This window comes from Narcine bancroftii, chromosome 7 (genome assembly GCF_036971445.1).
Source record: "Narcine bancroftii isolate sNarBan1 chromosome 7, sNarBan1.hap1, whole genome shotgun sequence".
Lineage (NCBI taxonomy): Eukaryota > Metazoa > Chordata > Chondrichthyes > Torpediniformes > Narcinidae > Narcine > Narcine bancroftii.
The window spans coordinates 37,475,663-37,491,510 of record NC_091475.1 but is presented as its reverse complement, the minus strand read 5'-3'; the positions used below and the strand labels follow the sequence as shown (position 1 = coordinate 37,491,510).

Sequence of the window (15,848 nt, the reverse complement as noted above, 5' to 3'; positions counted from 1 at the left end):
CTAAAGTCTTCATTTTGTAACATCATCAGGAGTTTAAAAGATGGGCTTTGCTGCTTGTAGTAATTACATTCCAATATAATATCCAAAAATAGAAAGGCCATGATAATTATCAACAACCCAAGGAAAGATGCATCACATTTGAATAGTAATTTGCACACATGATACTCTGGAGTTATTGAGGTCCAGACTTTGGGGGAAATATCTGTGAATTTAAACATGACCTTTTTCCTGTTCTTTTGAAAGGCACCAACAAATTGGAGTGCAAATCAATCTCTGATAACTGAGCCACATGGACAAGAGGATGAGAATATTGTTGAGTTCAGAACTCCAGTTATACAAGAGGCCATATATCAAAGTAGTCAACCAAAGTTTTTTTTCTCCAGCACATCCTGACATTATAAATATCACAAAGCAATGTGGAGAAATGAAAATATGGTGTAGAGCAGGGGTTCCCAACCTGGGTACATGTACCCCCAGTGGTACATTTGCACTTTTCAGGGGGTACATTGGGTCTGAGAGAATGGAGAATAACCATTATTGTACAATACATGGTGTTGTAATCTGCAGTCAGATTGCACAATGTGGTGTTTTTTTTCTCCTTAATTTTTAGGGGTACACGGGAACCTATAAAAATGCCCAAGGGGTACAGAGGAACAAAAAGGTTGGGAACCCCTGGTGTAGAGTGATACCTGCAAGAGATTACAAAGAGAGCAGGAAAAATTGCAATGATCAGAAGTTACATCGTAGAAACAATCCAGAGTGTAGTGTGAGATGGTTACTTCATATTTCTTAAAGGCAGTCAGGCTTAACCTTGCTTGTCGAAGTCTATAAAAGCAGCAACAAAGAGGATAAACTGTGAATATGGTTAACCTAATTTTCAAAAATACCTGAAAGGTGGCACAAAAAAAAATGATAAAGGAAATTGCACTGCCTAAAGGTCCTCAAAATAAAAATGAGGACTGGAAGTAAATGTGCATTTTCTGGCCCCCATTGGTGTTCTCAGACTCCCCCCGCACTGACATTCACCGATCATCACTGTTATTCTGACATTTCCCCCCCTCCACACTATTATTGTCTGACCCTCCCCTTCTACCTCCTGCCCACTGGCATTCTCCGACCAAGCTAAACTACTGGCTACTTATCCTCTCCGTCACAAATCCATCAATTTCCACCTTTCCTCATGTGCAGCGTCAAGTAATACCTGAGAAATCTTACACACTGTGCACTTTCTGCTACTTTTAAAAAAAATTATTAGTTCCCACGTAATAAAACTGTATTAACATGAGACACTGTAATTAGGTATTTGCTTCAGCATAAAGGTAATGTATCAACTGTACATCTATCAAGATAGTTTCATTGTAAACCTGGTTAGAGGAATCCATTAAGAAAATAACATCACAAAAAGAGGTAAGTAATTTGACTTTCTCTTCTCTTACCATAAGGGGCACTGGGCACTACTAATGGCAACCATGTCTGCCTTAAGGCAGGCAAAAGAAAATGCTGTGTAATATTACATTTTCAGTATTATTAATTGATAAAGGAACCTTGAATTCTGCTAAACCTCAAAACAACACTTGGTTTTGATTATTTTTTGACATTTGAAAATACTTTTCAAATCAAATTATTTCCCGCCAAGGGAATGCAGTATATTTCATTGGCTTCACTGAGTCAATTGTTCATTACCTTCACATGGAATTTAAATGCTCAAAATATGCAGCACCGAAACTGTGATGTACAGACATATGAAACCAGGCTGTGGTGTTTGAAATGTGGGGGAATAAAAAAAAATCAAGCAAAACATATTTGTTAGATTAAAAACAGAAACTGCTGTGATCATTCAGCAAATCAGACAATGTCTATGGAGGAGAAATAGAATTAATTTTTGAGGTCATTACTAGAAGGCTATACTGTAATTAGTATTATATTGCAAGGAGAGTGGAAGGATAAGAAAAAAGGGAATTGGTTAGTCAGAGTTACCCTGGTGATAACTTGGTGCAGCATATGCCTTGGTCTGTATCATCAGTGGTCAGATGGAGATACATGAGAGCTTTAGGATTTTAGGTGCAAGTATCACCAACAATTTCTCCTGATGCTATGGCAAAGAAAGCACAACAAAACTTCTACTTCCACAGAACCCGAAAGAATTTTAAATCATCTACAATATCCGTACCAAATTTTAATGATGTATCACAGGAAGTATCCAGTCTGAAAAATGCTCTGCCCAAGACCACATGAATTTGCAGATTGTGAATCATGTAAACCACCATCCACACCATCAATTCTTTCATTTTGTCTTATAAATTTTATAAAGTCTTATAAATCTGCTTATTTCTGGTTTTACTCCATCCCCACCATCGATTCAGTCTGTACTTCCCGCTGCCTCAAGAGAGCAGCCAATATTTTAAAAGACCAATCCCAGCTGTTTACGGAGTATTGAATAGACTGCCCATTAGTAAAATGATGCTGTTCTTGCATTGTTTTAACAGAAATCTTTCTCTGTAATATTAGACTCGACACTGCTATTTTATTTCTCCATGTGATAATAAACAAATCAGTTCATCTGATCGGGGTGGGGAGGAGGAGAGAGAGAGAGAGAGAGAAAGAGAAAGAAAAAAAAATTGGTCCTTTGTTCATAAAAACTGTGAAATGAATGGCATTATTGTATGGGACTACATATAAGGAATGAAATTGCTACATAATACAGGATTGTTCTGCCTGCAAAGCCCATATCCCTTGAACGAATAAAAAATATTGCAGTGTGCCCTGAGGAAAAATGAGATGCTGTTTCTAAATCTTTAATTGGGCATCTCTGTGCAGGAAGCTAGAGAGAGAGAGAGAGAGAGAGAGAGAAAGAGGGAGAGAGAGAGAGAGGGAGAGAGAGAGAGAGAGAGAGAGAGAGAGAGAGAGAGAGAGAGAGAGAGAGAGAGAGAGAGAGAGAGAGAGCATGAAGCTCAGGTGCTTCACAAAGCAGTCATCTAGTATGTGTAGAGTTTTTCCAGTGTAGAGAAGACCATGTGGATATGTTGAATGCAAGTGCACGAGAGCAAAGGAAGAGCAAACTAATCATGTGGAAAGACTGAATTACATGACAGTGAGAAGGAAAGATTTGAAAGCTCAGCTGCTGCATTTCTGTCATCCCATTGTTGTAAGAAAGGAAGTGGTTGGTTGAGATAAAAGAGCTGACCAGAGAGCACCTCCCTCTGCAATTGGATTCTTGACTTCCTGTCAGGGAGACCTCAAGCAGTCCAGATCAGTAACAGCACTTCTAAGACCATCACATTGAGTACAGGGGCTCCCCAGGGCTGCGTGATTAGCCCACTTTTGTTCACTCTGCTGATCCACAACTATGCAACTAAACACAGCTCGAACCACATGACCGTGGTGGGCCTTATTAGTAAGAATGAGGAGTTAACATACAGAGATGAGATGCAGTTGCTAACAGACTGGTGCAGAGCCAACAACCTGTATCTGAACATTAAGAGAAAATACATGGTTGTCGATTTTAGGAGGCCATTGACCAATGAGGTAATCCACTGGCCATTGACCAATGAGGTAATCAAGGGTATTAAGTTCCTTGGAGTACACTTGTTGGAGAATCTTACCTGGTCCCTTAACACTAGCTCTATAGCCAAGAAAGCTCAGCAGTGCCTCTACTTCCTGAGAAGGCTGAGGAAAGTTCATCTCCCACCCTCCATCCTCAGTATATTCTATATGTATTGAGAGCATCCTGTGCAACTTCATTGCCTGGTTTGGAAGCTGTACCACCTTAGACCGCAAGAATCTGCAGATAGTGAAGTCAGTGGAAAAGATCATTGGGAGCTCTCTTCCTACCATGAAGGACCTTTACAACACTCGATGCAGGCGAAAGGCAATAAACATTGTGAAGGACTTCACACACCCCTCATGTAAACTGTTCTCCCTTCTGCCATCTGGTAGGAGGTACCGAAGCACTCAGGTCATTACGTCCAGATTGGGCAACAGTTTTTTCCCCCAACCCATCAGGCTCCTGAATTTCCAGAACAGTGTGGACAGTGTACCATGGTCTTTTACTGTATACGTATTAATATTTTAATATTTCAATGTGTTTAACTTCCCTTCTAACATATTTACGTAAATATGCTCCATGGTCCTGGAGAAACGATATATCCTCTTTACTGTGTAAGCATGGTAAGAATGATAAATAAAGGAGGGCAGAAAAAGGTATGTCTGATGTTGAATCTTATTGAAGGTGGTAGTACTCAGTTCGATCAGAATGGACTACATATTCCCTGATATTTGCCCAGCTTTTCTCTCTCCTTCCATGGCACTTCCCTCACATTACAGATTTTGCATTCCTTTGACTGAGTTCTCACTCTTTAATTGTCCTAATTTCTCAGCTCTCATGAATAAACAACTAGATTCTTTCTCCTTAAAAACCCCCATTAACCCAGGTGGTATTCAGAGATGAAGTTTTGTTTGGTTATGGAAAGAATATCTTTTTCTATACAAGATAAGATGTCTTTTTATGAGTTAAAGTGGACCCATTTATTGATTATATGCAATTTAAATAAGTTTGAATTAATCATTTTTTTTAAACTTTTTTTATTATATATTTTTTCTATATATGTTTTCTTTTTTTTTCTTTTTTTTAGTTCTTTTTATTATTAGTTGTTTTTTTTCCATTTAAGTTCTTTTTGTTTTTGTTTTTTCATATATATTCTTATATAATAAATTTTTTTTGGATTAATAATTAATACTTAATTATTATTTTTTGTTTTTTTTATATATATCGATCTTTTTTTTAAGATATATATTTTTTATGTTTTTATTATACTAATGGTATTAATTCTTCACTCTTTATCGTGGGGGTGGGGAGGGGGGGTTTCGGGGTTAAAAATCGTTTTTTTTTTAGTCTTAGTTTTTAGTTGTTAGGGGGAGATGCCGAGATTGGTATTGTATTAACTATGTTACTTTGTACTTGAATTACTTTATTTTGTATTTTTTCTGTACGTGAATTACTTATTTTCTTCATATGTTAAAATTAATAAATAAAGTTTCGAAAAAAAAAACCCCATTAACCCATCAATCAGTTGATCATATTTACAATTTATTCCAGAGCAACACTGGGCTTATCTTATCAAAGATATTCCCATTGCCCATTCCATCCTTCCCCTTGTGCCCATCAGCTCTCTTTCCCAGTTCTGACAAAGAATTTTTGACCATTAACTCCATTTTCTCTTTCCACAGACTCTGCACAACCTGCTGAATGTTTTTTTTAAATTTTTTATTTTTCACACCATAAATCACATTAGCCATGATATACACTTTTTCTTTTTCACACATATACAGTGACTTTTTCTCCCCCCACCCCCCCCTCATCCATTTTAGGTATACAATCTAGGTTGCATTAAACCCGTCAGACAATGTTGTCATTCAACAAAAATACACCAGAAATTCTACTGAGTCCATTCTTTTCTTTCCTTCTCCTTCCATCAACTTAGGTAATGTTTGTCCCCGGTAGGTACCTGCTGAATGTTTGTAGATTTTTTTTATTTTTATCTCATACCTTCAGCAACTGTAGTTCTTTTGTTTTTCCCTTAGGCCAATTGTGAGCAGTAAAAGTTGACATTGAATAAAAAAATTATTATTTGATTTGGCAGTTTTCTGGTTTAAATCAGGAATGCTTTATATGGCTGTAAAGAAAGGGAGACAGTGGCACAGCAAAAATAGCTGCTGCCTCACAACTCCAGCAATCTGGGTTCAATCCTGACCTTGGGCACTGTCTGCGTTGACCCGCACGTTTTCCTTGTGACTGCCTTGACCCTCTGGGTTCTCCGGATACCTCCCATTTCCTAAACTATCTAGGTTGGTAGATTAATTGGCCATTAAATTTCCTGTAGTTTGTAGGTGAATGTGGGGGAGTTGGTGGGAATGTGGGGAGAATAAAAGAGGATTTTTTAGCATTAGTGTTAATATGTGGTGGTTAATTGGTGTAAGCTCAGTCAGACATGCTGTAACTAAGAATTGAAAAGCATGTACTTTTTATTTTCAGAATAATGTAAGCAAAGTCATTTCTGGGATTTGTCCAATACAGTCATCGTGACCAATAACATTCAAAATGTTTGTTCCACCTTCCGAAAGAAAGAGTTTTAAAGTATGCCAAACCTCATCAAGGTACTCCAAGTTGGGACCAGGACGAGTGCTCACTGAGTATTGATCCCAGGATAGAGATTTTTAATATAAAATATCACAGAGAGGACAAGCACAATTTTTCATCAGATAATATTAATAACACAACTGAGGCACTGGGTATATATATTATATACATTTTAGTAGGCCCACCTGATGGTCCTTCTGTAAAAACTGATAACGTCTGACCTCCAACACTCTGCATGGTGAATGGATGCTCTCTGGGTGCACTTATTGGTGCACCTTTCCCACTGGCATTTTGGATACATGCAAGTTCTTCGCTTAGAGTGAATGAAACCTGAATGGATGAAAGTAGCCAAGTCAGCTGAAGGAACTTCAAAACTATCATATTTTCACTCATATAGCAAGCACACACACAAAACATGCACACTCATATAATGCACAGAAAATCATAAATGGTGTAAAAATATTTTCATATGACGCACACATGTATATAACATGCAGGGGCGATACCTGGTTTGTAAAAATACGGTATTCAAAATGTAGTCCCTTGACTCAAACACTCAATGCACTCACAATTTTAATTGAGGCTTTTTTTTTGTTTACTCAAATGACAGTCATCAGAACTTTATCAACTGCAGGGGGGGTGGGGGGGGCTTGCCACGTGATTATGTGGGGCTAGATTTGAATTCTCTGCTCTCTCCAAAAAAGTTTTTAAAGAGTTAAGAAGCCTGAACTGACTGCAAGAAATAGAAGAAGAAAATATAAGCTATCGGAAGACTTTCAGAACAATAAACAATAAACTTTTTTTTAAACTTTATAACAATAAACTTGAACATGAAAAACAAGCAGATAAAGAAGAGGGGCCTACCTCAAAGAAGGAACTTGGAGCTCTCCAGAAGGCAAGTGCCTGTGGTGACAGATCTGGAGCTGGGAAGACCTTGGACATTGCTGTACAAAGTCTCCCCCAACAATGGTTGACTGCCAAAGGTGAAGAAGTGATGCTGCGCATGTGTGAGGAGTCACGCATGCACAGAGCACAAATAAAAACAGAGGCAATTTTTGAAAAAAGCTCAAGAAGCCTCCAGCTCCAGTGATCAAGAAGAGTTGAAGGAAAAGGAAGAAGAAATTTATATTGAACACAGAGTTTTGACCAAAAAACAAGAGAAAATAAAAGAGTCTTACATATCTACAACTGAAATGAAGTAGTATTTGGATTCTTTCCAGCAAACTTTGTTACAGTTAACAATGGAAGTTAAAAAGTGTAATGAGGGTATAATTGAAAATAGGGTTCTATGAAGAAGGTGGAGAGAATACCGCCTCAAATGGAACAAAAATTTGAAGTGCTGGATTCAAAAATTAAAGGCAATTAATTTGAAATTCAGCATGTTAAAGAGCAAATGAAGAAGATTCAAGCTGAGGCAGCTGTAACTAAAGAATCATCAACTAAAAAAATTAATATGTTAGAAAATTTTAGTAGAAGAAATAATATAAAAATTGTTGGACTTAAGGAAGGCGGCGAAGGGCAAGCTATGAAGAGATTTTTACAACGTTGGATTCTGCAAACTTTGGGGGTAACTGAATTTTAAGGAGATATTGAGATTGAAAATCGAGCATTACGACCTAAGCCACAGCCAGATCAGAAGACACGTTCTATTCTGGTCAAGTTGTTTTGATATGAAGTGAGGGAGAAGATTTTGGAGCTGGTTGAGAAGCAAGCGAAGGAGAGACAATCGCCATTAATTTATAATGATAATAAGATTTTCTTTTACCCTGACATAAGTTTTGATTTGTTGAAAAAAAGATAAGAATTTAATGCTGTCAAAAATGTGCTATGGGAAAAAGATTACACTTTTGTTTTAAGGAACCCAACTGTGTTAAAAGTTCCTGAGGGTAAAAATAGATTTTTTATGGAACCCAATGAAGTGAAAGTGTTTGCAGATTCGTTGCCTGAGAAAATGAGATGAGAATTGGGAGATATTTGAAGAGAGAGAGAGAGAGAGAGAGAGGAAGTGGAAAGATTGCAGTTGGGGATGTATAATGAAATGATGTAAGTTTCAGGAGGAGAGAGAATATTAGAGAGGACAGTTTCTACCCGATAGACCTGTGTTAAAAAAAAATGAATTGATCATTGTAAATTCTGAGTAGATTTCAGGCATAAGAGATAGTAAAATTTCAGTGGAGTTAGGTGTCGGTACGAGCCTGGCCTCCAAGGAATCTAGTGGACGGGTGTGGTTTTCGATCACAACTCCTATAGATCAGGGGTATAAAGACACACTATTAATAACGTACACCTTTGGGGGAGGCGTTGGATTTCTCTTCTTTTCTTAGTTTCCTTTCTTTTTTCTCATTAATACACCTAAATTTAATAATTGTATTTTGAAATATTTAGTCAGTATTTTGAATGTAGGAGGAGTGGAGATGGAAAGTTGGATGGTTATTGGATTTTATAAGATTTTAAATGGATGATAAATTGAATTTTATTAGTATTAATATTAATGGAATTCAGAATCAAATAAAGCAGAAAAAACTATGAGTTTATTTGAAAAAAATTTAAACAGATTTAACATTTTTATAGGAAACACATTTGACAGAAAAAGAACATCAAAAATTAAAAAGCGATTGGGTAGGAACAGTAATAGCATCATCCTTTAATTCTAAGGCGAGATACAGCAATATTAATTAATAAAAATTTACCAGTTAAAATATTGGATATTAATATAGATGTAGCGGGGAGATACATTATAGTGAATTGTCAGATTTATTCAGAACAATGTACCTTAATGAATGTATATGCACCAAATGTAGAAGATGGCAAATTGATGCAGGGTGTCTTTATGAATTTATCAAATGCCAAGGGAAAAGTCATATTGGGAGGGGATATTAATTTTGCTTTAGATCGTAAATTAGATAGATTGGGAGATAGAATGATGAAAAATAAGGTAATGTATCTTTTTGAATTTTTACGTATATCCATATTTATTCTGTATTTTTGAATGCAAAATTTCAATGTTAATAAAATTATTGAAAAAGAAAGCCAAATGCAAGATTTACCTTCAAAGAAAGGAAGTTTCTGCTGCCACAGTACAGGGCACTGGTGAGTTCATACCTGGTCTCCTTACTTGAGAGAGAATATACTGGCTTTGAAGGTGGTGCAGAGGAGGTTTACCAAGTTAATTCTGGATTTGAGCGCATTTGCTTATGAGAATAGATTTGAGTTGTCAGGGTCTACACTTACTGGAATTCAGAAGAATGAGAGAAAATCTTATAGTAACATAAAAATACAAACGGGAAAAGATAAGATAGAGACAGAAAGTTGCTTTCACTGGTAGATAACACTAGAATCAGGGGACATTGTCTCAAGATGTGGGGGAATAGATTTAGGATGGAAATAAGTAGGAGACACACAGGAGACTGCAGATACTGGAATCTGAAGCTAAACTCAAGCTGCTGGTAGAAATCAATAAGTCGAGCAGCATTGGTGATAGAAAAAGAATCATCGACTTTTTGAGCCAAAACTCATCATCAGAACTGATGTAAGTTAGTGTAGAAACAGTGTAAAGAGGGCACGGTAGAAGGGGTGATGCAAGATTGGAGATCCAGGCAGAGTTGAAACATATCACACATAGGCAGAAGAGTGGCAGATGCGAAACAAAGGGAGAGAGGGCCAAGAGAAATGGGTCAAATGAAGAAAGACGAGTCATACAGGGTAGAATGGGTAATTAAAAGGCAAAGATTGTCAGAACAGGAGATTAGGAGGAATTGCTTTTCCCAGAGTGCAGTGAATCTGGAATTCCTCTGCTCAAGGAAGCAGTAGATATTTATAAATATATTTAAGACACATGTAGTCAGGTAATTAAGGGTAATGGAGGGAAAAAGCAGGTAGTTGGATCTGAGCCAACAGGCAAATCAGCCAAGATCTTATTAAATGGTGGAGCAAGCTCAATAGGCCAAAAGGTTTTTCCTGCTTCTATTTGTTATGTTTATGTAAAAAGATACATTTCCACCGAGAACTAAATCTGACAAGGTTAGCAACTAAAAGTTAGCTCTGTAAAAAAAAAAATCATTTGGTGCTGAAGATCTGAATACAAGGTATAATGTTGGAAAAAAATTTGTCTGAAGTGACAAGATGAGGGTTTTCAGTTAGAATTGGATAAAAATCAAGTTTACCCTCCTTCACCTGGCAATGCTGAAGATAGTAAGGGCAGGAAGGGAAAGAAAGTTTTTTAAGGATCCAGAGGCAATGGACTTTGTAAGAACCCTGCCACTGCTTCAGGATTAAATATAAATAAGGTGGAGAGAGGTAATCAGGAGAAAGATGGACTGTAAATATTTGTAATTGTGAGGAATATGAGGGGGATATGATTTTTTCCACATTGTTAATGTTTAAAGATGAATGTATATTAGGAGTAAAGAGTGAATACGGAGAGCTCAAAGAAAAGGAGGTACAAGTGGTAGATGGGTGCATTGGCCATGTCTCAAAATGGCGGGTGGATTGGTGCCAATTGTTTGGTTAATGGTGCTGGGGGTAAAGATAAACTAGGAGGGGGCAAAGAGGAGGGGGGATTTAAGGGGTGTTTTTCATTTTGTTATCAATGTAATTTAATTGACTGTACTTTCAGTTGTACGAGAGTGGGGGTGGGAAGGATAAATATAGACTCTGTATGAATTTTAAAAAAGATTATTATGTTTGTTTGATGAGTCTATGAAAATGAAAATAAAATATTTTTTTAAAACTTGGATAAAACCACCAAGATTTTTTATTCCAGCAAATTATTCTGATCTGAACCACATCATATGGAAAAGTGGTGGAAGTACATTCATCAGCAAAGTTCATAAGAAACATGAAGACCTGAAAGCTCTGGGAAACTGGATGAATCAGAATAACAAAGTTCTTTCCAAAAGCAGCATCATCATGAATATGTAGCGGTGGCTCCACTATTAACTGAAGGATCGCACAACCACACGGGTGAGTTCAGTAGCCCGGACCTGGCTGAGAACCATGCTGGGGGGCCATGACGTCACCAGGAGGTCACGTGGGTCCACAAGTGCGGGCTTCTGAGCCCGGTGCCAAGGTCGGGAGGAAACCCCCGACAACACCATTTTGGCCAGCTGCCTCACCGCGTGCGTGACAACAGGGGCCGGTTCACCTGCCTAATGGCAGACTGCCACACAGTCCCCCCCCAGAACTGGCGCCAATGTCATTTTTTGCCGGGCAGCCTCGCTTCTTGGGTTGGGCCACAACTACTAGTTCAGTGGGGTCGAGGTGGGCTGGTTTTAACCTGTCCACCATAAACATTTCCCTCTTACCACCGATGTCCAGTGTGAAAGCGGATCCTGAACGCTGGACGACTTTGTACAGCCCTTCGTATGGTCTTTGTAGAGGTGCTGTGGACGGACCCCACCTGATAAGAACATCCTCTGCGGAGTACAGCTCGCTGGGGACGCAAGAGGCCCGTGTGCCGTGTCTGGGCGGCGGTGGGGGTGTGAAGGAGTCCAACTGGGCCCAGAGGTGGGGAAGTAGATCGTGCGGTGACTGCTGGGGGTTGTGAGGTGCATTGACGAACTCACCAGGTAGGGCTAGAGATGCACTGTAGACCAGCTCGGCTGATGACGCCTGTAGTCTTCTTTGGGTGTCGAGCGGATGCCCAGGAGCACCCAAGGCAGCTCGTCTACCCAGTCGAGGCCGGTGAGGCGGGCCATAAGTGCCGACTTAAGGTGGCGGTGCAATCGCTTGACTAGCCCATTGGCCTGTCTGTGGGTGATATTCCGTGGTGTGATGTAGCTCAATCCCCAGCCTGTTGGCGAGCTGTGCCCAGAGCGCAGAGGTGAACTTAGTGCCCCGATCACTGGTGAGGTGGTTCGGGATGCCGAACTGGGCAACCCAACCGTTTAAAAGTGCTCGGGAGCAGTAGTCTGTGGAGGCATCTGGCATCGGGATCGCCTCGGGCCAACGAGTGGTGTGGTCTACCACTGTGAAAAGGTAACGGTTACCTCGGGAAACAGGTACCAACGATGACCACATGCATGTGGTTGAACTGTTCCCGGATGTGTTTGAAATCTTGTACGGGCGCTCTGGTGTGCATGTGTACCTTGGAAAGCTGGCAATGGGTGCAGGTTCTGGCCCAGTCCACAACCTGCTTCCGAAGCCCATGCCAGACAAAACATTCTGCCACCATATAGACCGTGGACCTGATGGAAGGGTGGAAAAGGTCATGGATATGATGGAAGACTTGTCTGTGGGGTGTCCATGGAGACATCGCACAGGATGGTGCCCTCTCTCTGAGGAGTCAGGAGGTCCGGGAACCACAGGTCCGTGATGGCAGTCCTGAAGGCCCGCGTCTCCTCGTTGGACTTCTGGTCCTGGGTGAACTGGTCGAAGTCGAGGCCGGTCATGAGAGTGCATCGGCGACCACGTTGTCTTTCCCCGCCTTGTGACGAATGTCGGTGGTGAACTCCGACACGAAGAAGAGGTAACGCTGTTGGCGGGCCGACCAGGGAACTCTTGCCAGAGCGAGCGCCTGAGTGAGGGGTTTGTGGTCAGTAAAAATGGTGAAAGGCCTCCCCTCCAAGAAATAGCGGAAATGACGCACCGCCAGGAAAAATGCCCAGCAACTCACTATTGAAAGCACTATACTTGCGCTCTGGCGGGCGAAGAAGTCGGCTAAAGAATGCCAATGGTTTCCACTGTCTGTTCACCTGCTGCTCCAGGATGGTGCTAATGGCTGTGGCAGTATCGACGGAGACCACCATATGGAGGTCAGTGCAAGGGTGGACGAGCAGAGTAGCCTTTGCGAGGGCATCTTTCGTGGCTTCGAATGCCCTGCTGGCCTCTGGAGTCCAGGCGAGTGTCTTGTCTTTGGCTACGATGAGGGCGAAGAGCAGCTGCATGATGCACGCAGCGCCTGGAATGAAGCAGTTATAGAAATTGACCATACCCACGAACTCCTGTAGCCCCTTGAGGTTGTCTGGGCATGGGAACTCCCTGATTGCAGTGACCTTCGAAGCGGCAGGTGTGGCTCCTTCAACCGTGATGGTATGGCCCAGGAATTGCATGGACTTTTTCCCGAAATGGCACTTGGCCGGATTGATTATTAGGCCGAAGTCGGCCAGTCGGGAGAAGAGGGTGCGCAGGTGAGACTTGTGTTGTGCCCGGTCTCTGCTGGCGACAAGGATGTCGTCCAGGTAAATTAATACGAAATTCAAATCCCTGCCCACTGTGTCCTTAAGGCGTTGGAAGGTCTGGGCGGCATTCTTGAGCCCGAACGGCATGCGTAGGAACTCGAACAAGCCAAAGGAGGTGATGATGGCTGTTTTGGGTATGTCCTCGGGGTGCACCAGGATTTGGTGATACCTGCGCACCAGGTCGACCTTGGAGAATACCCTCGCGCCATGCAGGTTGGCCGTAAAGTCCTGGATGTGAGGGATCTGGTAACAGTCGTTAAGCCGTCGATAATCTCCGCAGGGGCGCCAGTCGCTGGAGGCTTTCGGGACCAGGTGGAGTGGTGAGGCCCAAGGATTGTCAGAGCGTCGAATAATTCCCAGATCCTGCATATGTGAGAACCCTTCGTTCGCTATCTGGAGCTTATCCAGCGGAAGCCGGCGTGCCTTGGCGTGGACCAGCGGGCCTTGGGTGGGGATGTAATGAAACACCCCATGGTGTGGTGAAGCGGCGGAGAACTGCGGCTTGAGGAGGGACAGGAACTCGTCCAGGATACGCTGAAACTTGTCCTTGGGCGTGCTGACCGTGGCCATCTGTGGGTGCTCTGTGCGGGAGGAGTTGAGGTGAACAGATTGGAAGGTATGGGCATCTACCAGTCGCCTACCTCGAATGTCGACCAGGGGTCCGTGGGCAAGGAGGAAGTCGACACCTAGGATGGCGGTTGGAAGGATTGAAACGGTGAACCTCCACGAGAACTTCCGCTGGCCGATCTGGAAGTGGACGGTCTTGTCTCCATAAGTTCGGACCTCCATCGAATTAGCTGCACGGAGGGGAGGTCCTCAAGGCCGGTTCCAGGACTCGATGGCTGTGGCTGGGATGACGCTGATCTGGGCCCCTGTGTCAACGAGGAAGCCTCGGTCGCTGACTGAATCCCACAGGTAGAGAAGGCTATGTTCTTGGCCAGCCGCCGCAGCCATTAACAGCGGCCAGCCTGCTCGTTTCCCTGGAACGAGCAGGGCTGACGACACTTCCAAGCCTTGGCTCCCCAGCGCTGGTGGAAGAAGCAGAGGCCTGAAGTGGATAACTTGCTTCTGGCTATGCTCTTTGAGGCCCCTGCAGGGGCCGTATTCCACCGTAGTGCGAGAGGAAGGCTTGGCATGGTCATGCCCGTGACTCGTAACCTGCTGAACTGCTGAGCCCTCTGGGAATCGTTTGAGCCATAGCTCCTGAGCCTTTTGAGCGATCTTCCTAGGGTTGACGAAGCTCTCCTGGGACAAATAGCTGGATGTCTTCAGGCAGATGGTTGAGGAAGATGCGCTCGAAGAGTGGGCAGTTGGTGTGATCGCCTATTAGCGCGAGCATCTCGTCCATGAACTAGATTGGAGTCCGGTCCTCCAAGGCGTCGAGATGCATCATCCAAGTGGCATGCTGGCGCCTGGAGAGGCCAAGGGAGCCGGTAAGCACCCTCTTGATGGTCCCATACTTATCTTCCGCGGTTGGATGCTGAACGAGGTGCAGCACTCATTTGGCGGTGGCCTGGTCCAGGGCGGCGACCACATGGTAAAACTTGGTTGAATCTAGTGAAATCTGGCAGAGGTGAAACTGAGCCTCTGCGTGGCTGAACCAGGTCTCCGGCTCCTGAACCCAGAAGTCAGGGAGCTTGATGGCTATAGCGTTGATCGAAGGGTCGTTCATGTTGGGTTCAAAGATGTTTGAACCTGTCGGGGTCACCAATTGTAGCGGCGGCTACACTGCTAACCGAAGGATCGCACAAGCAAATGGGTTGAGTTCAGTGAGCAAAAACTGATTTATTGCAGGCTGCCTGGCTGGTCTTATACTCCCAGCGCAGACCTGGTTGAGAACCGCGCTGGTGGGCCCTGACATCACGTGGGTCCCCAAGCGTGGCTTCTGAGCCCGGTGCCGAGGTCGGGAGGAAACCTCTGATGGTGCCATTTTGGTGGCTGCCCCGCCGCATGCGTGACAAGTGGGGCTGGTTCGCCTGCCTAATGGCGTACCGCTACAAAAATATTATTTCTGTGCTGTGTCAAAGAAATGAAGCATACAAACAGGCCATTGGCCCACTGAGTCAGCAGTGATCATTTATACTACTACAACAACATTAATCTTACATTATCAGAGAGAAGATCTTACAGAGATGAAGATCATGAATCATATCAAAAGCGTAAAAGATTCAAGATTCTTTTATTGTCATGCAATAAAACAAAAATGTTGACATTACACAAAATTTCCTTTAATCTACCATAAGGCAAAGATTCGCCATCAGCACAAATTGCCTGGCACTCTTTATAGTCAGAGAAAGAGAAGCAAAAGAGAGTCCCCCTAGAGCCATTGAGGGTCCATAGATTTGCCTCTGGCATTCCCACAGCCACACAACCTTCAGTTGAAAACCATCGACAACCCGAGCTCCAGATCCAAACCTTTGACATGAACAGGAAGCCCTTAGTGCCCTCAGCACCCTCTTGTATCTGGGTTCTGATACCTAGTACCCCATCAGTCAGTCTCGAGCCAGTCTTTGGTAGTCTGCAGCCTGGTGCTA

General features: G+C 42.5%; 1 protein-coding gene across 2 annotated transcripts in view; it reads right to left on the bottom strand.

Moving 5' to 3' along the window:
• Nucleotides 1–15,848, bottom strand: part of gtf2f2a (general transcription factor IIF, polypeptide 2a) — a 112,913-nt gene that overhangs the window by 80,372 nt on the left and 16,693 nt on the right. For both annotated transcript variants that reach the window (XM_069889636.1, XM_069889635.1), the window contains exon 4: nt 6,322–6,466. In XM_069889636.1, coding sequence (XP_069745737.1) covers nt 6,322–6,466 — 145 coding nt within the window. The remainder of the gene's footprint in view (nt 1–6,321; nt 6,467–15,848) is intronic.